We start from the raw sequence: 27,374 nt of genomic DNA on the forward strand, positions 1-27,374 counted from the left end.
TCTGCAGTGTGGAATTATGGTGATGTCTAGCACTGAGGTATCGTAAGGCAGATATATAGCATGATGTCCCACTCAGTCACATTATCCTGACATCAGGCCGACCAGTCCTAAACTAACATCTTAATGCTGAGTGCATAGCGAGGCAGATGTAAGTAACTTTTGATACGTCTTTGGTATGACTCGGCCGGGGTTAGATGACTTGAGAGGTCCAAGTATATGATACATTATTAGAATCATCCCACAGGATAATAGTTAGTATGAAATATTGCTCATGTACATATAACTGTAGAATGCAAACAATGGACTGTCCAGATTAAGACATTCTAAGGTAATATAATAAACATAGTTTTGATTTAAAAAAAACCCAAAACAAAATACAAACTGCGCTTTAAAAAAGCAAACGTGGATAATGCACTAAATTGTTTCCGTCTTACAATGTATCTCTCAACAAGGAGCAGGGGGACATAGGACTAGTAACCTCCGTCTCTAAGTCTGTTACGAATCAAGTTTAATATATTACAAAAAGCAACCCATTACAGTTTTCAGTGATCCTTAGTAACATAAACTAAAGGTGGATTGTGAGATTGTTCACAGTAGGGTAAGCTATTATACTGTTCACTGTCTTATTAGTATTGCTACTGTGGCCGTTGGTAGTCAGCTTTATTCGAAATTCAAATACATACTATCGTTTACCACACAAACATAGGATTCAAATTACGCTGCCTTTGACTATTTCTGCATTTCCGTATTCCACTACATATTTATTACTTTAGCGCAAGGAAGTGTCAAAAATATTCGTAAGGAACTTTACATCTGACATTTACTGTCTTTGTTCTCGCTGGTAAATATAATGTTCAGGAAATCGCATTAAAGCGTTCTCATCCAATCCTAAAGCTCCAAGAACGTCTTCTATAGGAGTGACAACAGCTTCATATGTTTTAGCCAGGTAGCCAATTGCTATGCCAATACAGCGAAGTCTCCAGCTCTGATCAGTGTAAAATACACCAGAACCCGAGTCGCCGGCAATGAGGAATACACTCTCCGGTCTGGACTGGATTATATATTGCCCTTTCATGACATAGCTCCTGGTTCCCTCATTGATCGAAGGAAAGATATGTCCGTGTTCATGTAATAATTCCGCTTCTCTGATTCTAATTGCAACACGACCGTTATAAAATAAGTGTGATGACGTCACACCTGACACAGCACCAACTTTGATAATCTTTCCTTCATGGTTTGACAAGAATTCTACATTTTCTTTCGTCATTATTTCTCCGTTATCAAAGGTTAGAAGCTGACGTCGGTTTGGATCTGAAAATAAAATCGAGTGAAATGTTTATTTTATTATGAAAGTCAAAATGTTCAGGCTCGGAAAGGAGACTTCATCATAACGATTTGTGGCATGCTGAATTTGAAGTGTAGAACTTTATATCAGCCTAAAAGAAATACTGAACTTCTTTTTAATTGTGTTAAATTGCAAACACATTATATATATATATATATATATATATATATATATATATATATATATATATATATATATATATATATATATATATATATATATAAGCAAGCGTTAAAACTCATATATAAAACTAATCATCAAGGTTTATATTACTTACCCAGTTTGACCTGATATACTCTACACACAATTATGTACTAAATCAATGAGACATAGGTGACTGGACATTGCTCCATTTTTAAAGAAGCGTTTAAAATTTTATTGTATGTATCAGGTCTTTTCGAAGCAACTATGCAAAACAAATTGAGTGTTTAGAGTGGATTGTTGGCACAAAGCACAAAAAATAATGTTTTTAGTAAAGAGTTCAAAAGCTTCAGAAATAATAACTTATATTATCTTTTATAGTTTTTTTTTTGTTTAACATGTCTCGCTCAATCATCTTGGATCTCTCATTAATACAATATGGAAGGCATGCTTTTTTATTAAATCAAACCGTTGTATAATAAAAACTATAAAAAAATGTAGCTACAGTTTTATTGGGCACCAGTCCACATTACTGATGTCTGTAAAGATGATTTGTAGAGATTTGCCCTCTTTGCCTTTCCCCCAATTGTATGTGCTTAAGCAATTAATAATGAGTGCCTTGAAATAAAACAAATACGTATTAACAAATATATTTTAACCATGGTTTAGCTTCGTGTAATTATTCACTCTATTATATGCTCCACCCCCACTTACCCGCTGCATGAAGATTGCGGGCAAAACGTCCTTTGTGGGGAACTTTCTCAGGCTTTAGTCGGATAAGAGCAACATCAACATTCACAAGATGATCTGGATCAATATCAAATACAATTCTGTCGACGTAGCCGCAGATTGACTCGTCAGCAGGAATTGGATTAACTTCAGCAAATTCGCCATTAGCAGGATGAACAACGGGCATTCCCAATGCGGCTTGAATATTGCAAGGAACTCCAAAAGCATGCGCACAGGTCAAAAATCCAACATTATTTACCCCCATCTGTACAAATGGACCCACAGTCGCACTGATTTTCTTGTCATGTGGACCCATGCTATAACCCATTCGGAAAAGCTGGTGGTCACTTTGCCCTTCTGCACCTTCTTGAAGCATGGCAGGTACATAGAAACCCTCTCTCACATCAATAGGAAACGATATTCCCCCTGCGGATAGAGACGTTGGAAACGGGCATTCTCCAAAAGGGATGAATCCTTTCATTCGGCAGTAAAGAACAATACAGGTTTCTTTTTTGACCTCAAGAAGAGCACTCCTGACGTGACACGGTTTAATCATTTCTAGATTACTATATGTATTCATTAGCCAATCTGTGTTTTTAGACATAACTTCGTTTGCCTGTATCGCTTCGATCGGGGATAACACCGTTTCCAAAAAGGTTCCGCTACTTTGAACATATTGCTCTTCGTCGCTGACCGTATTGTATTCCTGATATATAACAGGAAGACCTAAGAAACATTTATCTTTGAATTTCTGATCGACATCATCCCAGTAGTTGCAGACAAGGACTAGGTATGAGTTGGTGCTATATTTTTTTGCAATGCTCGCTGCCCATACTGACACATGATAAGGCTGATGTGACTTGGTCAACTCTTTACAAATCCACGATATGAAATGTTTTGCCATGGTTTGTTTTCCTTCACCGTCACAGAAAGCAAGAGAATAGCTAAGGCAGTCGAGTAGCTCATCCTCATGTTCCCACTTTCGATTTTCCAAATATTGCTGTACATGAACTACGTCTTCCTGACGTATTGCGTGTTTAATATTGAACGTTTTTGATGACGGCTCATCAGGACGAGATGCTGAAAAATGATCATTGCAAACTTTAGCACATAGTTTTGATAGATATACATTGTAACATGACGACCACAAAATTTTTCACTTAAAGCTCACATATCTGATACAGAAATAAATGAATGCATTTGTTCATTTGATGCTTAATTATTCTTCTGTGAAAAACGTATGTGTGATTTGGATTTGAACGTTACGTATCCAGTCTTTTTTAAAGGAATGTGCATGCTCTAAAATAAAATGACGAATGATATGCTCCAAGATCCTGGATCATATTTTCTCAATTTACATTCTTCTTTAGTCAGACAGAGATTGTGTAATTTTCACAAAGTACACCCTATTCCTTTGGGTCAGCACACACCAAATTTGTAGAAATAACTGCTGAAAATTAAAGGCTATACTGCAGAAAACATTACTCGTGTAACGTGTCATAAATATTTCCTTTGCATTTTATATTTTTTGATTCAAAGTACTGAAGAATTAAAAATAAGATCATTTTCAATGTCAAAAGACCAAACTGTTGATGTTTAATTCAACTTGCCCTTCCGGGGTTCTTCAGCAACCATCTTCTTGGTATTTAATACTAAATGTATGGAATAAGAAGATTTATTAATGTATATAATATTTCTTTGAAACAAAAGTTGTATTATTTAAGCTGTATCCCACTTACATATAAAACAAATTGATAATGCCATAAAACAAATTATGATTTCATTGATTAAAAAGCCGTTCCACCAGCATGTTATATAGATGTAAACTTAAAAGGACGCTTGATATTTGGAATATGCTTATCCCAATTAATTCAATTCAGGAAAACCAAACTTTGTCATAAACCACCATTTCATGTATAAAGATATGTAAACCGATGAGCTGTGCTCTATTAAGTTCAGATCAGTTCTTACCTACGTATAAGCTTCTCCCTTTATGCCACACCTACAATATGCTATTCATTATATAATTTATCTTATATTGTCTCATTAAAATATATATTTAATAATATTGCATTGCATTTCTTTTTACTGATTATTCACAACTTTGAAACCATTTTATTTTCCAAAATCATATAATTTAGGAGGAAAAACTCAAGTATCAAGTAAATTTTCAATTTATTACAGTGAATAAGGAAATACGGAATTTCTATTTACTGCCTTATTTGAAATATATATTTCTTTATTAGCGATAATACTCGCTGTCACGGAATTTTATAAATCCTTTTATTTATTAAATACATGTACCTGGGTTTCGTTTTTTTTGTGTACAACGATACCCGAGGATGATTTATGTATATTATAAAATATTTTGAAATAGTGAGTTCGGTTCATTCTATGCTGCACGTGCGAAGTACTTTCAATGGGAAAAACCTAATACGTCCAACGCACAGACAATGTATGACGAATTCGTCTCTGTACAAATGCCACACCGTAAGATCAAATCTTTACATTACGGAACGTATTGTCAGTGAGCGGTTTACTTTAAAGAGTTGCATATCTTCAGCTGTAGAGTATGTGAATTATTAATTTTTTGTGTATAAGTTGTAACTATTGTTTGTACTACCACAATTATTTTTGTATGTTTGCTAATTAGCTTCGGTTTACGAAGTGTAATGCAAATATTTTATATTCTGTTCTGTGAATTAGCAAGGGATTTATAATATTAGCAATATAAATCTACATTTTTAAGAAAAGATTAGTACCGTGGAATTCTTGTCGGGCAAGGTTAAGTTTACTTCTGAACCTCCGCCTCGGATGCGGGAGGTCGTGGGTTCTACCCCCGGCCGAGTCATACCAAAGACTTTCAAAAATGGTACTAACAGTTGCCTCGCTTGGCGCTCACCATCAAGAGGTTAGTGTTAGGACTGGTCGGCCTGGTGTCAGGATAATGTGACTGGGTGGGACATCATGCTACATGTCTGAGGCATGCTGCGCCAGTGCTAGACATCACTATAAACTGACACATTGCAGACATCGTAGCGATATGACTGAAAACTTATCAAAGCTACGTTAAAAATCCAAATCACATCACATCACTTCTGAACCTGTTTGTTGTTTTGTAATTATTGTGCCGACAATATAATCTGTATAACTTACCGTATATAACTTCATTAGGTTTTATCGTATATGCCCGTGTGAGCACAGAATGACCCGAGTGATCGGAGCGATCTGAGTCGACGTTGTACCAGCTACAGAACTAACCATAGAAGTCGACCATAGCAGCTGTGAAGCTGAGCCATATCAGCCGTGGAGCTGAATAAACACAGTGTTGCTGGTCTAGTAACAGGTGATTGAGAGTTGCTGACCGAGACTAGTATGCGCTGACTGCTTGATTGACCAACCTGGAATATTGACGGTTTGATTGGCCAATGTAACTGGTAGTCGAGTGTGCTGGTAACGGAGTGTGTAACTCCATATATGCAATATTTTAGCCGTGAGCTTAATTTTGGAATTTGTAAAACCCGGTGTGTTTTTGGTATTGTAAAGATTATTTACACAAGAGCAAAGAATTAATACCAAGAAGAGGACAATAACAAGATGGCGGACTGTTCAGATGGACGTTACAGTGCTTATGTGCAAATCAAGGATAATTCTGTTTATGAGACTCGCTCCAGGAAGAAATATATTGAACTGGAAACAGAAAATGAAGGTGATTGTACTGTACATGGGTATTGTGGTTTAAATGCTTTTTATGATGCAGATTTGGTGAGTGATGAGCCTGACAATGCAAACAAGGCAGATCTATGCTCGCAATCTCAGTACACGAGTACACAGAATGTTGACAATACATGTTTTGACAGAGATGCCCAAGATTCGAGTCACCGTTGTAACAGCCCAACATATCAAGATGTCATATCTCAGGTTCCCAATCAGGACTATATTAGAAGACTTGATCAGGAATTAGATAATCTACCCAGAGACATGTATATTGAGAAATTGCTAGAGGTTTCACACGACAGTGAAGATATTGTAACCTGGTATGGGTCAGTTTTATTTAGTAGAGCACGAGGTTTTCCTGGCTGTCCGTCTGGATATTTGGTTGTTAGAAAGAACAGAAATGGTGTAAGTAGTTTAATAAAATATGCAAGGGATTGTTATTCTTTAGCTATATTTATAAAAGGGGATCCTTGCGAGATCGATTCTATTTTTAGCAAGAAGAAATCAAACCCTAATGTACAAGCTGAACATTGTGAACATGACGATGAAAATAGCTCAGGGCAAGCAGAACAAGTGATTAATTCAGCAAGACTCTCGCTAGCGGAAATCAAGAGTGATTGCTGTCATCTACAACAAACTGTTGTTTCGCTCAGAGAAGAGATTATATCTCTGAAGGCAACCCAAATCACACTGGTGACTATGAATGACCTTAATGCATTCCGTGCTGATGTAAACAATAAGGTACAGGCACAATCTCAAACAATAGAACTGCTCCGTAATGAGATTAAGTCACTGAAAACTACTCAAAGCGTGTTGATGAAAGAAAATGAAACTCTCCACACCATCACCGAGCAACTTAGAGTAAAGCTGATGAAATCTTTGAGAAAACCCATGTCTTATGCGGATGTCGTTCGCACGAATAGTCCAGCTGTAAGTAACCTATCATGTAGTCCCAATGGATGTGGTGATCAACGTTCTCCATCAATTGCCGCTCAGAACAAGATTCATGTGTCTAACTGTTCATCTCCCGTCTTGATCGACTCTAACAAAACTGGTTGCGATATACACTGCTGCCTATCAAGTGAATCTCAGAACAGAACTGCAGTGTCCAACTGTTTGTCTCCCGTGCCGGTTGAGGCTGACGACGCTACACCAGGTACAATGGCAGTGGAGTCACGAACCGGCGTAACGGCCCAATCAACTTTGGAAAAGAGTGGGGTCAGTGCTCTGCAAACTCTGGTTTCAAAAAGTTCGGATATAATTTCACAGACTTTCGATAGAAGACATATCGCCCCCTTCGATGGCAATATCCCACAGATTTATAAAGCCAATGTTCATCCTGATGTGACAAATGTACGCACACCCATTCGGAATCAAAATAAACTGTTAACCCACACCGAACGGCTTTCTGAACAGGGGACTTCGACTTCGACCAGGATAGAGAACGTTAGGCATCCGATTACTAGCAACAGTAATGTGAAAGGTATTGACTTGAAAACCCCTCCTAGCAAGATACCTACCGTTATTGGGGGTCAGGTAGAAAGACCTAGATCATTTGGTAAATCAGGTTTAGAAATAGGTTCAGAGAGTACTGTTGGACATGAGGATGTTGATGACAATAATGAGAATGTTGTATTTGAAGGTGTAGTTAGACGTAGAACAAGGCGCTTTTATGTGGGTGGCATTGGCGTCAAATCTACTGCTGAAGGCCTCGGAAAATTCTTGAAAGAATACGATATAGATCCGTTATCCATAAAGTTTATCCACAGTAGACGTAATTGTCTATTGGCCAAGCTGACTGTATATAACTCAGACTGCAACACTGTTGAAAATGATGTAACATGGCCAAAAGGTGTTTATGTAAGAAGGTGGTATGGGAATCAATCTTGGCAAGACAGGTTTAGCAATCGCGATCAGGAGGCAAATGAAGGTGCAGGATGCGATATTCCGTGACTAGGGTGACAGTTAATTGTTCATAAATTTGCCATTATGTTCTGTCGTAAGTTAATGTGTTTTGTCATCTTGGTCATTTTAGTCCTGCTTTCACGATGCATAAGTATTAATATGCCTTTATTGCAAGTTAATATGAATCTTAATATACTGACCTGGAATGTTAGAGGAATTATGTCCTCTGCTCTTAGCTTTAGTGCAATGCTGGATAAATATAATGTTGACGTAGCTTGCGTAACTGAACATAAACTATTACAGCACATACTTCCATTTTGCGATACTATTCGTTCTGATTATAAATGCACTGCTAAGGCAGAGGATATTTCCTCTAATAGCACGTTAATAAAATGTGGTAAAGGAGGAGTTGCAATCTTCTGCAAAACTTCTCTCATGAGATATGCTAACTTTATAGATGAAGTTAATAGTGACAGAGTTGTTGGCATATAATTCAAATTTCCCGATATGCAAAATGTATATATTTTTTGTGTATATATGCCGACCCTATTATATGGCATAGATTGTTACAAAGCGCAAATTGAGTTGATTCAAAATCTCTATGATCAGTACTCACAGCTGGGGGACGTGTATTTTACTGGTGATTTCAATGCAGTAGCTGAACCAGACACTTTCAGAGATTACAAAGATAGAGTATTTCATGAGTTCTTGCGATATAATAATCTAGTGAGTGCTGGACATTTAACAATATGCACTGGTTCCCGTTATACGCTCACCCCAGCAAGAACGATGATTGATCATTTTGTACTGTCGGATCAATGCATAGGTAGATTACGAAGTGTGCACATTTTTTCAGATCACGAAGAGCTCGTGATATCGGACCACCTCCCTATCCTTACTTCCCTTTGTACAGTGACCTGTGGGAGAGACTTCAGACAGTCTATGAAGAGAAACAACATAGCCTGGAATAAATTAAACGCTGATATCTTGAAAAACTATCAATCTGAGCTGGACCTTCGCCTGAAAACTTTAGATATAGATACTATTTCCGACAATGTTGATAGCTTTTACCGGCACATTGTTAATGCAATACAGCAGTCAAGCGACATCGCGCTTCCAAAGCCTAAATTCAATTATCAGGCCAAACCATACTGGTCAAATGAACTCAAAGAAGCACATAAACTTCAAAGACAAGCTAGGTATACTTGGATAAATGAGGGAAGACCGAGGGGTAGTCAGTTTAATTCTTACAGAGAATATAAAGATAAGAAGAGAGACTTTAGAAACGTTCAAAACTGGCTGTGGAAAAATATATGGGGGAGGTGTATGAAGAAATTGAAAAAGCACATGAATGCGATGTAAGACACTTTTGGAAAATGATCAACATTAAGAGAGGGAACAATATAAATTTTTGTCAGGAACTATCAACTGATGGAGTTTGTGTCCGTGATGATGATTCCATCGCAAATGGCTTTGCCAGATACTATGAGGACATTCACACGCCGAATTTAAACCATAGTTTTGACGGAAACTTTTATGAATTTATAGAGAGAGAATTAAATCGGGGTCTACAGGACGAAGTAAGCCGTATCGATGCCTTACAGACCAGTATCAGTTTAAACGAAGTAAGAGAAATCATTAAAGGTCTAAAGAAATCAAAAGCATCGGGCAACGATCAAATTTGCAATGAACATTTGATCTATGGCAGCGACTACCTCATCGAGTGTATGACAGTTTTATTTAGTCGGATGATTGATCAATCTTACATACCTGTAGATTGCAAAAAAAGGGTTAGTAATACCACTGTACAAAGGTAACAGAAAATCAAAGAACTCCCTCGAAAGTTACAGGCCTGTTACTTTACTGCCTGTTATCTACAAAACCTTTGAGAAAATTATTCATGAACGTTTGGTAACTTGGCTCAAAGATACTAATTCTAGTATACCCAGTTCACAACAACATGGTTACCAAAAAGGTTTAGGCTGCACAACAGCGAGTTTTGTGCTGTTGCAATCAGTACAATATAATGTAAACATGGGTTCACGGGTTTTTGCTGCTTTTCTTGATACAAAAAAGGCATTTGATACCGTGTGGCACGAAGGACTGCTTTTTAAATTATTCACGTTGGGAATTACGGGTAAATCCCTTTTGATATTTTTTAACATGTATACAAATTTACAGAGTAAAGTTCTTGTAAATGGGCAATTTTCAGATTGGTTCTCAATTGGCCAAGGAGTGAGACAAGGGGATGTTTTGTCAACCTTGATGTACACAATATTTATAAATGACTTGCTGCTACAGTTAGAAAAAATAGTGGATTTAGAGAAAAGATTGGATCCTTAGCTGTGGGAAATCCAACCCTAGCTGATGATATTTCACTTTTGGCTATATATCCTAGCAATCTACAAAAGCTGTTAGATATAGCATACGACTACAGTAATATGTGGCGATTCGAGCTTAGTGTCACAAAGTCATACATTATCATTTTCGGACCCCAATACAAGAATTATATCAATATGAAATGGTATCTTGGCCCGTCATGTTTGCCGGTTACTGATTCGGCAACACACCTGGGTCACCGGATTAACTCAAAGCTGACGTCGCATGACGCAACACTCGATGCATGCAAGAAAGGGAAAAAATCTTTTCACGGTCTGTTTGGTATTGGCATTAAACCGAATGGTTTAAATCCTTTGGTTGCTGCAAATGTAATTAAAAAGGTAATTTTCCCTTCAATGTTTTATGGAAGTGAATTATGGTATAACATTTCAAAAAGTGACCTCGCTTTATTGGATAAAACTCTAAGGTATTTTGCCAAACATTTACAAGGTTTTCCAATACATACAAGATCAGATATTGCCCTGGGAATGCTAGGATGGACATCAGCGCAGTCCGAAATTGATAGAAGAAAATTGATGTTTTTACACAGGTTGTGTTTGATGCCTAACAATGTACATACTAAACGCGTGTTTAACGTTGCGTTATTTCACTTCATTTTGAGCGGATGCATGTCAAGCTGCGGGTTAACTTCAAATTTATATTATACCTCAAAGAAGTTTGACTTGCTCGGGTATCTAACTGATTATTTACGTCATTCTGAAATTCCAGATAAACATAATTAGAAAGAAATTGTAAGGTCAAAAATTGTTGGTCTTGAAAATAGCCTCTGGAGAGTTCGTATGTCTAATCAAGCAGATTTTGATAGATTCTCTTCGATACACGAATACTTACGACCTGCCTCAGTGTGGCAGTCGGCTAAAACCAGACAACACACTAAGGTATTTACATATGTAGATAAACTATGGGCTGCTGTTCCACAAACACAGCTTGATATGTGTATTAGATGTGGGAATGTTTATACAGACTTGATACTTCATTGTTGTGTTAGTTGTCCTTATATGTCGAACTTTCGAAATTCTTTCTGGGATTTCCTTACTGATAAATTTCCCCTGAGTCTGCACATTACGTTATTTAATGCAGAAGATGAGCTGCAACTACAATATCCTTTAGGTAAAAGGTTACCATCAGGAGTAATCGACAAAGAAAACTCCAAGCTATTCGTCCTGTATGCAGCATACTTTGTCATGCAGTGTGCAGCTATCTTCTGTAAATAAGGTACTGAAACTTGCAACTTATGAGTTGACGAACACTTTGTTGATTGATATTATGTAAGAATTTGTATTCTAATATAGAATTTTTTTAAAATTTTTTTTTAAAAAATATTTATTGATTGTATTCAGATGATTTATTCTTATATCATGTAATCTTCCATGGAAGGAAATAAAGATGATGATGATGATATCTGATAATTTCACTATTTGAGTGAATACATTTCACTATATGAGTAAAATACTACATATGTTTTACAATCTGAGTAAAACACATTAATGTTTTCGTTGTGAAATCACTGTGAATTATTCACCACTTGTCCTTGTACTGTGTAAAGTCATTTATTTGTATTTGCATTATTAAGTCCGTGCGTTTTATGTTAATTGATCCAATATTTGGATCATATACACGCTCATATTAATCACAATTAATTGCTCATTCAAGTCTTTCATTATGAAACATTGTATTCGTATCACCATGAAAAGAGTTCCGTTGTAAATCAGAAATCCCACCCGGTTATCTTGTTACACTTGCATCATCTTTATTTTCCCATATACCATATAAAGGTTAAAATAAGAAGTATGTATCAAAATTACACATATCTAGTCATACCAATATCAAATGCGGCATATATTTGCTAAAAATGTTCAAACGAAGCAGAGCAGAAGCCTAACAGGTTTTAGCATGTATTACAGTATTATGTGTAGAAGAGTAAAATGATGACTATTAGCTTTGGTCCAGACAGTGTCGGGATTCTTTGGACAAGGCTACTCCTCAGTACTCGCGTAATCTTTTAAGGAAAATACAGCTGATAACTTTGAATTGAAGAATCGGAAAACTTGTATGGTTCAGAGGCAATAAATATCCTTCATGGGCCCTATTTTGAGAATTCACGTGATTAAATTGCCTGTATTCTTTACTACTGGATTCCTCTACATAACACGAATAAGTTAACCATTTTTTTCTCGCCTTGGGAAGGTATACAACAAATTTCAGGTGCCAGATAATTGATGCAAAAAACACTTTTGATAGCTGTACATACATACATACATACGTACGTACATTTGAAGATAAATGTCTATAGACGTATTATTTTACCAGATGTGTCATTGAGTTTACCTGAACTCTCTGCTTGTTCCGAAAAGTCATCGTCAGGGTTGAAGGTTTTCTCTTCTCCTTTAATGAGAAAAAGGGAAAATTATTTAATCTAAAAAGGATTGCATGAAATGCTATCATACTTCAAAGAAGCTAATTGAGACCAATTGTCACTGTCTATTAACGTAAATGTAATCAAGCACTTGATATTGAAAATAATTCAAAATAAAGATTGAAAAGAGATTCCAGAAAATACAGAAGGTATCGGGGCAGTTGCTTTGAGAAGTCTCAGGAATAATGATACCCTATACATCTGTATCTTTTTATTTATTTAATTATGAATTTTGTTCGCACCAGTTAGGCTGTAAATACTATTTTATGAAGTGGCTATTTGTCTAGGGAAAGTCTTATAAAGATCACGAAAAATGTTGTTTCAGGTAAAAGTAAGCATATTTGAAAGATCAGTTTAATAGTTTATCTTCTCTTGTGTTGCTGTAGTTTTCTACGGCTTGTTTTTATTTCTTTATTGTCAATGTAACGTGGTATGCGACGACTGTCACATGTAGTTTCTATTATTTAACCCAGCTTTGGTAGTAAATATGTAGATATGTATCAAGCCTGTGTATTCAAATTGTCCAATTTTTCACTAGGGTGATGTCTGCTGGAATGAATCGACTCAAGGAAATGCTACTATATTCCCCCGAAGACCAGAATGCATCAAGTTATGAACAGTTAGTATAATTCTGTCATTTAACCAATGTTACTGCTTTTTTTTGTTGGGACGAATTAATATTTTCCACATCAGCTGCAAATTTATATTATATTTCTGCATTTATTTAATACCGAAAAAGTAACTGATTAATTATGATGCTGCACTTAACGCAATTTGTACTTGATAGAATATTGTTCGAGAAACTTCACGATACTTTCGGTGCATCGTAGATACAATAATCGATAATATATGCTTTATATCGAGGAATGTGCTATTAGATTTAGTACAGCAGCGTCTTTCTTACGCACACCAGTTTTGTTACAACATTGATGACGGCATGCTTTACTCTAAGCATAGCCTTGAAAATGCAGCGTTAACACATGTTACTGGATTATTAACATGTAAAGGATCAACATTATCTTTAATGGTTTGTTCCTTCGTAATGCAATTGTGCTCTATGTAGTTACCTTTTGAAGAAAATAAATTGCATGACATGGATAATATTTCGTAAATATTCTGTCAAAAGGATTTCAGTGTATTCACAATATTAATAGTAATATATCAAGAATTTCAAGATGCAGTGCAGATAAAGATAGAAATTCTATCTGTATATAGTACTTTATGTATGCTTTTTATAAGATGTCAAAAGGTAGGAAACTACTGACATGGAGTAAGATGTAGTTTAAAGTTATGGAATGAAAGTACAAATTTTTGTTTATCCAAAGGTATTTTATTTTCTTTGATAGTTTTCTCCTCATCCAAAGGTCTATTTTTTGAGGATACGGAAGCTTGCATTGGATCTCAACTTGTTTCAAAATTGTCTGAATAGCTTGTGTTGCCACTCTACTCTATCACCCAGTTATTGGACCAGTTGTAAAGAACGTTCCATTGAGAATCCTAATCTATATGTAGACCACTTTTGTTCAACATTGATGACGGCATGCCTTGCTCTAAGTTGAACCTTGAAAATGCAAAGTTATCACGCTACTGAATATTTGTTCAGTAGTGGATCAAAATAATTTTTAATGTTTTGTTTCTTCATAATTAAATTTTGCAATATACAGTTACCTTGTGTGTGTGTGTGTGTGTGTGTGTGTGTGTGTGTGTGTGTGTGATTTGGATTTTTAACGTATCTTTAACAATTTTTCAGTCATATCGCTACGATGTCTGCAGGGTGGCAGTTTCTAGTGATGTCTAGATGCTGCAGTCACATTATACTGACACCAGGCCGACCAGTCATAACACTAGCCTCTTAATGCTGAGCTCATAGAGGCAGATGTTAGTACCATTTTTATGTCTTTGGTATGACTCGGCCTCTCGCATCTGAGGCAGTCGCTCTAATAACTAGGCCACCGGAGTGGTCAAAAATACCTTTTAAACAAAACCAGTTGCATGATATGGATAACATTTCATACATATTCTGTTCCAAGAATTTCAGAGTATTCACAATGTTAATAGCAGTATATCAATGCTTTCGAGATGCAGTGTGGAACACATAGAAATTGTATCTATGTATATAACTGTATGTATGCTTTTAATAAGATCTCAAAAGGTAGGTAACCATTAGATGCAGATTAACGTTATAGACTGAATATACAAACTTTTGTTTATCCAAAGGCATTTTATTTTCTTTGATAGTTTTCTCCTCATCCAACGGTCTATTTCCTTGGGATATGGACGCTTGCATCGGATCTCAACTTCCTGCAAAATTGTCTGAATAACTTGTGTTGCCATTTTATCCTCCAGATATTGCGCCAGTTGTAAAGAACGTTCCATTGAGAATGCTACTCTAAAAAAATACTCCCTTTGTCTCGCTGTAAAGTAGAAAGTATATTATAACATAACCCAAGGTGATATCTAAATTTTACTTTGTAGGTTAGTGTAACTGTAACGGTGCAGAAGGTAATAAATATCCAAACTCTCCCAAAATTACATTCTGCTCGTCGTGCTCTATCAAGCAGATGTATAAATGTACAACTATTTTATGTCTGCTATAATGTTCTAGTCAAATACAGCTAGAAATGAACCAAGTATGTCAATCCTCTTTTATTTATAATTGTGCATATCTATCTATCTATCTATCCACAAACCTACCTACCAATCTATCTATCTATCAATCTATATATCTATCTACCCATCTATCTATCAATCGATCAATGTACCTACCTATCTATCTATGATCGATGGATCTATCTATCTATCTATCAGCCAAATGATAAAAGCCCATTAGAATACCTATTTTTGACTTGATATTTCAAATATGCTCTTGAAACGATATATGTTTTACTAGCCTTCTATTCTTTTAATCAGCCACTATAATAATTCTATGTTTGCAGTGTCAGGTTGCATTCTTCATATGCACTTAAGGCTAAAAATGGAATGGACTGCATTAAACTATTTCATCTGAACCAAAAACAGCACTGTATCACCGTCCCATAATCCTGTTTTTGCTATACATGGGGAACAAGCAATATCAATAAGTGTATAAATCCTATCCGCCTCAGATCCAGATGCAACTTTATTAATTAAACGCAGATCACTGTTATAACAAATGTCGTTTTCCACACGATACTGGTCCAAACTATTTTCATTTTCTTGTTTTGCGAAATATACTTTTTACGTCTGACAAAGAATATTTATTGGCAAGATGAAAGAACGCATCCTTTGTTAAGGACTCTTGCTGAAATTGAGATCCAGGACTGACCCCCAATTTCATTTTTTAACTTAGAAAACTAAATTATTTGTTAAGTCTTACAAAGCTTGTTGGTTTTTTCCTTTTGTTACTTATTTTATGACCATAGATTCTTAACAGAACGTGGGGCTCCGTCTATCATATCCTGTCTCTCTCTGTCTCTCCAATATTATCTACATGTCTACTTTTGCTTTCACCTGGGCCAGTATCTATCGTGTTGGCCATCCATTCAGCTTGGACAAACAACACGGTGCCATATAACTGTAATTGTTTGTCGTTGGCTTTTCTGGCTGCAGACAATGATCGGCTCTTGAAATACTCTCTATTCTCGAAAGACTCCTGTAAGGCCAAATAACGCATCGTTATCTCAAAATATAACAGGGCGGCCTCGTATGGGTATTTTTCTTCAGGTAGTGTCTTCAACAATCTAAAACAATAATTAATATCTAGAGTTTATAACTTATACCACAAAATAAAGATATGTTCGTTTGTTCTAACGGTGAAGCACGATTCTCATATCAAAATGATGAACATGGGTTACTGACCTTGTACTGAAATTCGTACTGGAAAATTGTGTTGCCTACGGAGTTCGAAATCATTGAGACCATATGAATGTTTCAGCACATATTTAAGAACCTAATTATCATATTCTCTATATAGTCATTGAAATATTAAACAAAATACCATGTCATTACATAAAATTTGTTTCGTATTAATACGAATGAATTTAAAAGAATCTGATCTTCAGACATTCTGAATATAGATAATGTAGATTCTTGCTTCTTTCTTTGTGCCGCCACAAAATCGCGTCGTGTAGTTGAGCTGCTAGGTTGCGTCGCGCTTGTATTATTCATGGCAGAAAAAAATAATATTAGCCTTGATCGTTTTGTTGATGGAGAACCTACATTCTCTATCAGTATTTCATGTCATAAATCTAGTCAAAGCCTGTGATATCAATAACTATATGATCTGAGCTACGTCATTATTATAAGTTAATGCAAACTTTGATGTAAGACTATAATTTAGAAACAAAAATGGAGAAGAAGCGAATTGCCGTAGAATTCAGTTTTCCGCAGATACTTTTTTTTTAATATACAGTGAAATGACAAAGATATAACTGTTGTGCCTTCATTACTAAGGACCATGATGCTCGTATTACACTTAGCTGAGAATGTAAGTGTGCTAGTTAATTAAGTCCAGAATAATCAAGACACTGATCGATACAATTACTTAGGTGCATACTTCTCCACGGCACATATCCAGTTTTTCTCCTGATATCCAATTGTCTTGGCTAAATCGCCAGTCTCTACAGATGTCGGACTAAAATAGCTGTAGATATACGTCAGTACCTCCTGCTTGTCAGGAAGTTCATTTTGCGGGAATTTTTCAATCATCTCCACAGTAGCGTTTGACTTTTGCATACACTCCTCCCAATTTCTATCTGTCTTTGCTGCAATGATAGATAGTTGTGTTAATGCCTATTTAAGGCACTTTCATCTTGTTTCGGCGATTATGTCCACTGGGCATACACAATTACAATGGTGTGACATACAAACTGTTTTAAACTTACCTATCTAAAGGTATTATAGAAACAAGACAAGAATACTTTCCACAGTAAAGTTATACGTACTGAGAGTATCTCTACACATTATTAATTGCTTGTATTCTCGCCAAACACGTCACAACTATCCAACAGAAAATTTATATTTTACCTTCATCTGTTGCACTTGTCATACAATATTCACCATATCTGACATGTCTTTCTTTTCTGTCTTGTTGACGATCGTGGGAGAAATTGATCACTACATGAAATATGAGGGAGGGCAATGAAGATCACTTAGGTATCTATTGCGTGTATTATTACGAGATCATTTTGCACAAGCCAGTTAAGATCAAGAGGAACCTCTTCGTTGGCATTTGGAGGGATTTTGTTGTGGGTTGATTAACTTCCCATCAATGCTCATATTTATAACCTTATTCATAAAATGTCGGTCAGGTTCTACTGGGTCTTAATTATCTTACCTTAAAGTATTCCTGGAGAGATGAACTTTATTTGGCAGAAATATACGGTTTGCACACTCTTCCTGTCTTGATATTATTTAATCTTTACGATGATGGCTTTTTTTCCCTCTGTTTTTGCGGCCGAACCTATGTGCATGACCATCTCATGTTTCTGGATTTTATAATTTCCGTAAAATCATGCAATATATGAGAAATATCTCCATTCTGTCCGATTGGCACTGTCTTATGAATGATGGATATTGTCTGTAAACGACTTGAACGTGTGCTCAATGATATCCGAAAGTAAACTTTAAACAGGATATGGTCTAATTTTATTTTTTCTTCAAGAGGCATACAGGGAAACTTATAATCAATTAAATGGACTGCAGACAAATTCATCTGATGGGACACAGTATACCGAGCCTTAGTAGTAACATCCAAAGAGAGTGTTGATTCTTGTAGATATTACTTGTAAATTAGACATATTCATATTGCACTTGGACAATTTTATTTTTGGTGTGGATCACGTTATTGATCACAATAAAATAATGCATAAACAGATTCAGAAATATTTGTAGCTCTAAACATCCTTCAAAGAAAAACAGCACCGGAGATATTACATCGTTCTTCAGCATAAGCTCAAATAAATACAGTATTCCATGAAAATACATACGAAACAAAAAACCAAATTCGGTATAATTTAAGACTTAATTAATGCATAAAAAAATTACGCAAATAAAAATATGCTAAATAATAATAATAATAATAATAATAATAATAATAATTATTATTATTATTATTCCATTTTAACGTGCGGTATGTTGTTACCCTTTTGTTCATAATATTAGTCTCAAAGTTTGCATTTTCACAGCGTTTTGGGTGTTCTGATCAGATCAACGTTTTGTTACCTTCAACTCTGATCAATAACTCACTAGAACTTACAATAGAGCCGTTTTATGCTATTCCCTTCATTACAGCTCATTATTCAAATTTCCACATGGTAAATAAATGGAACGTATCCCATAAGGATCCGTTTAAATGATCTTTACATAGCACGCAACAACAAGAAGAATGACATATGATGAAGGATTTCTCCCCTTTCTCTTACACTGAATGCCCTTGATGCGAATGCGATCGATGCTATTAGTTGATTTTGTTGTGTTTGTTTTCGTCCAAACCCACACCTTTCGCCATTTTTACTTTCCCTCACTAAAACAAAATTTGAAATAACTTTCTTCCCAACGTTTGTCCGCTCGTTTGCAATCGGCGTGAGATGTTGAAAGGAATTTATGATATGTTTGGACGATGGGTTACCGTTAATTGCGAAAGAGCCTCAAGTAGCTAAAACTCATCTGTGTTTGTTTCTTTTTTGCCAGAGATGACAGAGATTTTCGTTCTGACTCTCTTCGGTTAGCAAATCACTGAACAGTGAATATTTGGAGGTGATTTACATAATATCACCAGGAATAATGATTATAAATCTTTGTCTAATTCAAATGATATGAGTTGATTAAATCAAGAGTGAAAAATAAATTTATCGGATGATGCAAAATATAAATTGTACATGTGATGGAAGGTGCCTGTAACAACAGTTCAATTATATTCAATATAAAAAAGTTACTACTAAGCCCATAACTTGCACAACCTTTAAATACAGTTTTCTAAAACTGACCACCATATAAATGAATCGCGTCTGATATGACCGCCATTAAAAGTATAGTATCTCACCAAATACATCACGATTGGTGTAATTTACACGGACAATAGTCATCATCAGTAACGGCAAGAAATTTCAGTAACAGTTTGATCAATAGATCTCCCGATTATTTAATCATATAAATGCTCGGTTCATGTTTTGCAACCTAAAGTATAGTGACTCACGTGTCGCCATTTACATTTTTTTAAGCTTTAATTCACTGGATTCGATCATCAGCATATGTAAACTAATTCATTTTAATGTGTCTTTAAATGTTTCACAGTCGAGCAAAACGTTTAAAGTGTATACACCTGTCCAGGAATAGTCAGTATGTAATTAATGACCTTTACGGAATAGAGAGTGTTTCCTCTGCTCGCAAACAATCTGTGTTCACAATATGGACATGGATGATGGATAGAGGAGCGGACACCTTCAGCAATCCCTCAACGCACCTGTATGTACCCATAGTTGTCGATAATGCTGGATGATTGAAACAACAGTGTTTATGAGAGAGAGAGAGAGAGATGGAGAGGTAACACACACACACACACACACACACACACACACACACACACACACACTCGTATATAAATAGTTTAATGGATGTTGAGTAGAAAACAAGTCACAGTGCATCGTATCCTGCATTAGTGAGTAAGGGTATCTCATGGAGTTTTGTTCAGTGCGCAAAAGCTGGAAACCCTAAATGGTTAGGTATAAAAATGCTACAAAAATATGACAGAATCAAACGAATCTAAGATATGGCCAAGTAAAAATTTACCTTTATTGATTTCCTTCACCGCTTTAATGATGATCTCTGGAAATGACCTTTCTTTCCACCTTAGAATGCATTCCGTGCGTTTCTCGTTCAATTTACTTTGCATAGAGATTTGCAGGTGGAAAATAAGTTTATTCAAGCTGGTTTCGAGTTCTTTTCCTGCAGATGGAAAGTAAAGGACACACTTTATGTACACACACACACACACACACAGATATATATATATATATATATATATATATATATATATATATATATATAGGTGATTCCTAAATGAATTGGGAGTGGGGATGGGTCTCTGTTATCTCGCGTACAACTTAGCCTGAACGTACGAGTATTGTTTAATCTTCATACATTCTGCATGACTCACCTGGTGTTCGTTTGTTTATAAAACAGTCTCATTGTAGATGAAGTTTGAGGATATAGTAATCAGCCAATGTTGTAGGAAATACCCACTGCACTGTCCTCACCTTGTCTCTACGCGGCTTGTTTTGATTACTTTTTCCTGTGTTGTACCGAGCGTTCTGATTTTTGCTACAAACTGTTGATAAGGTGGGGAGCGTAAACCAGTACGCAACAGTTCCCAGAGCGGCAGAATGAAACTGGTTTCTTTTCGTTGAGCAAGACATTTTCATTTATGTCTTTATTTACACCTTCTGAAAACCCGTTATGGCTCAAAGCTCTGGTATTGAGGGTGCAAATTCCAAAGATGGTATAATAGTGTTGAAATACAATTCTAAACATTGAGGTATTGTTATCACCAGCGAATGTAATGACCGATACAACGAACCCTCAATGCGATCATTAATGTACCTTGGAAACTTGCTATTTTTAGGCTAGGTGCTGACTTGGTAGCTAATGCACCTTCGGTAAATATGCATATGTGTTAGGATCCTCGCCAGTGTTTCGGCGATGCAGTTTCTATTAAATTGATGGTGCAGATCATAAACACATATCACATAATAATAATCACGATGAAAGTAATAATAGTGCATCTCTAAATTAGTATAAATACATACAATGTTTTGCGCCCTTAATAAATTATGTTTAAAATCTTTGATTCCACCTGTTCAATTTAAATGTCATGTTCTACTTTTCTCCATTAATTTCGATACTTTTTAACAGCATCTTATTTATGGTATTGTTAGTGATGTATACACCTAGTTATTGTTGAATCAAAAACGTATTAAAATGTTGGATAGACTATTGATCAAAGTAACAATCTAAACAGCTCTCCTACATTGATCTGCATCATTTATGAGTTATTTTAAATTTAATACAAATGAATGTTCGTATAAAAAAATGAGTGACATAAGAGCCAATATACGGCTTGTTGATCCATTCCTTATCAAAAGGAAGGCAACTATTGACATGCAGCAGAATAGGATTAAGAAATAAACAAAATAGCATTTTGGACATTATACCTCATTCTAAAGTTTATATTTGAGAGTCCAAATGGATATTCTTGCAGGTGTTAAATGTATATCCCTTTGTAAACTTGTCGATCTCGTACACCGTACAGACTCTTAGCCTATGTCAGTGGAGATTCGAATACCTAACTTAAGTTCACGATTATGTTCTCAATGGACAACGATAGCATATTTTCGATAATCTGTTTTAAATATCTTTAAATCTATTTGTTGGAAAATCTCCAGTTTGTCTTGCAACACCGTGCATCATTTTACAACGAAGAAAACTAAACTGTTGAGAAATGCTATGGTTTTTGGTCATAACGCATAGAATTAAAAATTTATAAATTATATGAGTTATAGACCGTTTTACGAAAAACAACCAACATCAGAGAAGAAAAAAATGTTATCAGCTGTATTAAGAATAGGGTTACTGCGCACTATCGATAGTATCCAGTACGAAAGCAGAGCGTTAATGGAGAAAGAAAATTGTTTTCATATGTGCCTTGAATGAAATATTCGTTGCGAATGGAAATGTTTCCCAAACGTGTATCCAAATCCACTAAAAGTGCAAACGATACGGCTGATTAAATTCAAACATTCGGTTTGATAGTGCAGATTAACAATGTCGTCATGATGAATATAGCTGTGACGTCACTAAATCACAATCGATATAGCACCCTTTCAATTGTCAGCGTTTTCTATCATGTCAAGATGTTAATTTTGGGACAGCTTAAAATAAATTGCACATAACAAAATGTCGAACTATACCGTAAATAATAACGGTGAATCTGGTTATACACAACGAAACATTTTACGAGGCTGTAAGATTAGTTGACCCTATTCCGCAAAACGTTTTCACTACGGCCAGATAAGTATGAACGGTTCGTAATCTCAAGATTGTAACAAAACACTCAGATATCGCTAAGGAGTATTCATATGAAATCAAATAATATCCAAGCTTTTGAATAACTATCACAATTTCGACAATACTTCTAATCTACGACATCTTGCATAACTGGGACAGATGAATCATATTATCACGCTTTCAAAAGATCTTTCCAAATATAGCGATATCGTACGCATTGGGATCGTAATTGATTGCGGATACAAATTCAGTCAAATATGTATTACAAATGTCTAATTGCAAAAAAAAGATCTTTTTAACATTTCCTGCTTCAAATACAAGTGAATTGTAGTATGAGTTCTGTAATCCCAAAGTTATCAAATGTTATTCACTTTGATTCGAATGGCTGATATCAAGAGACTTTGGAAGTTGAATACAATTCAGGGTTCACAGAGCGGCGATGCAAATAAGTGTAAACCCAATTTTCCAATGGGAATAATAAAAATGTTGTAAATGATTTCAACACAATAAGCACAGTGCAGTTCTTTTTTATTATTTGTGAGATGCGTAGTTTTGTACATGCTAATTGGTCATTTGAATGTACCGTAGTTAATATAATAGACGAATTGTGGCGGTGCAACTTGGGGGTGCGGGTGGGGTGAATACCGTACATCATTGAGAGAAATGTTCTTAAATTAAGTTGATTTGGATTTTATAACTGTCATTTGATTACTTATATACTGTTTTATTTGTTTGGACGAACCATACTGGACGTATAAGAAACATTAAGCCTCGTAAAGGTATGAATGTTTGGTGGAAAGGGGGGCGGCTATTAGAAAATAGCTTCTACTTGAATAACTACCGTATATAACCTGCAGAATATTATAACTTATTTCTTTCACCAATGTGTACATTATGTATCAGTAATATAATTAAGCGAGAAAAGCGACTCTATCATTGATGTTTTAAAACACAGTGCAAAGCAAACTATATAGACATATAATACTAATAACGTTATCATAACCAACAGATTACCCAGGAAAAGACTCTTTAGAATCAGAAGATGGTATGATGTTTAATTACACTTCACACCCAGTGTATTAGTAAATATTCACCACTTTCTATCTACCTAGTTCAGACGTTTCTTCCAACGTTCCATGTCCACTGTTTTCCACACTATCTGTTGAATTATAACCACTTGTAATCTCGTCTTCACCCTCCAATATGTTGTTCTGAACTGAAAATTAGCATATATATATATATATATATATATATATATATATATATATATATATATATATATATATATATTAAGCAATGCATTCTATACATTCTATAACAGTTCCGAAAGTATTCCTTTCTCAAATTAATTTAAAAGATGATATAAAAACTTATCACCAATATTTTATTGATGATTTGATGAATATGTTTGATTTCTACAACTCTCACTTGTTCCTTTGTTGGTGTACTAACACCGCTTGATATATTTAAGATTTGCTGTTTTTTTTTCTTCATGATATCAAAGTCACGGTATTCCATCATAGTTCAAAGTTTTAAAACTACGTAAAAGTTTACAAAACGAATCGTGCGCGCGTTAAACGATGAATAATAATTTTGTTCCATTCAAAATCTGTTCTCAGCATTTATCTAATGGATATTTGAACTGATACGATCACAAATGACAAGTTATACAGAAGAAATAAATCTTCAACCTTTTCAACAGATTCGTATTAAAACAAATATGCTATTCTTTGCGTGGATGGAATGTCAGTGTGTGCGTGTCTTTAGCGTTGCCTGTTTTGCACAAATCAATGGCGACATAAAATGAGGATCACATTAAAATAAATAATGTCTGCAATATTCACTAACTGTCAGAACTGGTTGTTTGTGTTGGTTGGGTTGATCCCGAAAACAAAAAGACTGCGGCTGCCATGACTACAGCCCGCAATTGGAAGATTGCTGCTACCACTGTATGTATGCATTCGCTTGCAAACGTTTTGAATTGCGCTTCCTCAAATGCTGATTTCAGCTCTTCCTCCGTCAACGTTTTAGTCAGATTCTCTCTTTCATGTCCGTCCGCCGTCTCTTTTTGTCTCTTTGTCTCTTCCCTGTGCATTTCCTTTCGGTGCTCTAGAAATATCTTTTGAATTTCCCCTTTGTCCCTACATGTATAAGTCCATTCTTCAGTATGCTTGTTTAGGAAATCTTTATAAACTGAAAGATCATCCTGGTAATACTGCATGCCATTATCAGTTAGTTCATCCACCATAAACATTAATTTGTCTCTTTCTCGCTGAATAATGTCCATATCGTTTTCGTAATTGTTTATTGTGATGATTCGTAGCCTACACATATGGAACAAATGCTTTATTACCTCATTTTCCTGGAATTCATCTAAGAATTGTTTAATATTCTCCACGTGATCTATATGTGTCAATATGATGATCGCATGGTTGAAAACGTTTGGACCAAACATGATCGTTAGAAATTCAAGTATCCTTTCGTCTTCTTCAGTGACTCTACCAGCTTTCAAAACTACCAGGAACGCATGAGGACCTGGTGACAACATCTTCACGGAATCTTGAATCTTAATTGCAATATGACGCAAGGAGTCTGCTCTGTCAAACAGCCCTGGAGTATCAACAACTACGATCTTATTTCCATGTAAATCCGTGGACTCGGATACAGATATGTCCCGAGTATCCGGGTTTGAACTTTTTATTGAGTTGAAAGCGGATCTCCCAAGGATCGAGTTTCCGGTCGCACTCTTGCCACTCCCAGTTTTACCGACCAAGAGTAATCGATAGACAGATTTCTCTCTCGCTCGATTCATTGTTAGCAATTTGACCTAAGGAGAAAGATTAAAAGATTCCTGGTGTAAACGGTCTTTTAGATATATATATATATATATATATATATATATATATATATATATATATATATATATATATATATATATATTGTATAGCATATTTATATCAAATTTAGAATGATTTATTTGATGAACTGTGGTTAAAGTGGTGCGCTGTATAGTCTAAGAATAGATTTCTAACATAGTTCCAAGAAATATCCGTATGGTTGTAGACTGAATTCGGAACATAAAACGTGTTTAGTAATTTCACCCTCTGTAGCTAAATAAACAATGTGCCCTGCCAATAAGCAAAGCGAGAAGCTTTTATATACATCAGCCCTGTGTACAATTCTAGACTTGTTATGATTTTATTATTTTCTGATACGTTTTTCTTGCAATAGGACAAAAATGTATTACATGTCAAAGCACAGCCGTCAGAAAAATAAAGTTGAACAAAGCATCGCGAAAGCGCATCATGTACGAGGAGTGAAATACAAGTTAAGACTATATCCGTTTTGTGTGTATTCTTTTTTAACAAACGTTCATCAAGATTGGTTCAGTTTTCAGTGCAAGTACATTTGAAAAGAAACATACAAAATTGACGGAAAGAAAAAGAAGAGGAAAAAGAGAGGTATATATTGATATTTTGCGCCGATGTTTTAGTTAAAGATTATAGTAGCTTACGTTTGTGCTCGACACAAGGCAGTCAAGAAAGTTATGCTTTTCATTTCCAGCTTCTAGTTCAAACAAGTGTGTTTATGGCTCCAAGGTCAGAATTATGCATGTGAATTATATAATTAACTGACTTTGTTGTGTAAAATGATTTCGAGTGCATGATCACAATTAATAGAGAGGTTAACAATTATTAGTAAATAAAACCCCAAGTTATAAGTAAAGTCTTAACAAAAGTGATAGCAATAGCGTCAATATCCCTTCTAGCGCTAGAACCTATGTATTAATTTGGATTGGAAGCAAATGAAAGTGTATTTTAGTGCAAGATCGGAAAGATATTGATAGGTTCATTTTTAGCCACGACAATATCAATACCTTTCAAATTTAGGCATTATACTACATGTCTCTATACTTTATGAACAGGAACAATAATGTTTGTTCCAATCAAATATCGATACACCAAATATTTTATTTGATCATTTTCTTACTATTGACATCATTTGATTGATAATTTTGAAACAGTACTTAAACATTAAATCGTATAACTCGGAAGTAAATACTGGGGATTTAATATAACATAAAGACAGTAGGAGTAGTCCACAGCATACGTTGATTCTGCTTGCTAAAGATAAATAACCTCCTCAGTTAGTATATTAATACAGATTAGAAGATTCAATAATAACCTAATCCGATTTTGGCTTTATAGTAAAAGCGTTCAAATCTTCTCATTTGCAACATTTACAACTGATAAAAATTCTTAAGTTCATAGAACCAAACTACTGGAAAAAAGGTCATATATTACCTGAAACAGATATTGAAGTCATTATAAATACAAATTTAAGTGTGTACAATGACCGTTATCGGCAACAGAAAACATAAAGAGAACAAATTAAAAAGGAAGAACTCATTTACAATTTAATTTTATCTTACCGAGTCTGATGTAATAACAGTCACTGAATCATAACTAAGTCAGTTCAAACTGTCTACCAAGTCTATATGTGCAATTCAATTCTTGATGTCTTTACTCCCTGTGCACAGCGAGCAAAACCGGACCTGTAATAATAACTCGTATATGTATATAACTCTTATATGAATAATGTCCAGAATAACATTTACAGATTATTTAAATTGCGGGAATGGATATAGCACAAGGGAGTGGCGATGTGATATTATGGACA

General features: G+C 35.3%; 1 protein-coding gene and 1 long non-coding RNA gene across 3 annotated transcripts in view; one reads left to right on the forward strand and one right to left on the reverse strand.

The window, feature by feature from the left end:
• LOC149789561 (uncharacterized) overlaps window positions 1-25,317 on the forward strand; it is a 28,857-nt gene extending 3,540 nt beyond the window's left edge. Inside the window, exons 2-3 of the long non-coding RNA XR_016423669.1 lie at window positions 13,192-13,272; window positions 25,188-25,317. This is a non-coding gene — a long non-coding RNA (uncharacterized LOC149789561). The remainder of the gene's footprint in view (window positions 1-13,191; window positions 13,273-25,187) is intronic.
• LOC149789562 (uncharacterized) lies at window positions 166-25,542 on the reverse strand. Of its 2 annotated transcripts, none has more exons than XM_089971578.1 (9): window positions 24,543-25,542; window positions 23,803-23,910; window positions 20,421-20,576; window positions 17,188-17,395; window positions 16,143-16,372; window positions 14,855-15,067; window positions 12,566-12,622; window positions 2,201-3,295; window positions 166-1,311 (listed from the first exon to the last, which is right to left on the reverse strand). In XM_089971578.1, exons 1-9 carry the CDS (start codon window positions 25,504-25,506, stop codon window positions 821-823), a joined length of 3,522 nt encoding a protein of 1,173 aa, XP_089827704.1. In that variant the 5' UTR covers window positions 25,507-25,542; the 3' UTR covers window positions 166-820. The 2 variants fall into 2 exon arrangements, with proteins under 2 accessions (XP_089827704.1, XP_089827705.1); XM_089971579.1 differs by lacking the exon at window positions 24,543-25,542 and adding an exon at window positions 24,386-24,538.
• Between the last annotated feature and the right edge of the window lie 1,832 nt (window positions 25,543-27,374).

The sequence above is a fragment of the Sinohyriopsis cumingii genome, chromosome 10 (assembly GCF_028554795.1).
Source record: "Sinohyriopsis cumingii isolate HCF-2022 chromosome 10, ASM2855479v2, whole genome shotgun sequence".
NCBI classification, from domain to species: Eukaryota; Metazoa; Mollusca; class Bivalvia; order Unionida; family Unionidae; genus Sinohyriopsis; species Sinohyriopsis cumingii.

Coding starts and splice junctions, on each gene's coding strand:
- LOC149789562 (XM_089971578.1), bottom strand. CDS start 25,506: ATGAATCGAGCGAGAGAGAAATCTGTCTATCGATTACTCTTGGTCGGT. Junction 23,911..24,542: donor ACAAACAACCAGTTCTGACA/GTTAGTGAATAT, acceptor GCTAATTTTCAG/TTCAGAACAACATATTGGAG. Junction 16,373..17,187: donor TGGATATGTGCCGTGGAGAA/GTATGCACCTAA, acceptor TTATTGTTTTAG/ATTGTTGAAGACACTACCTG.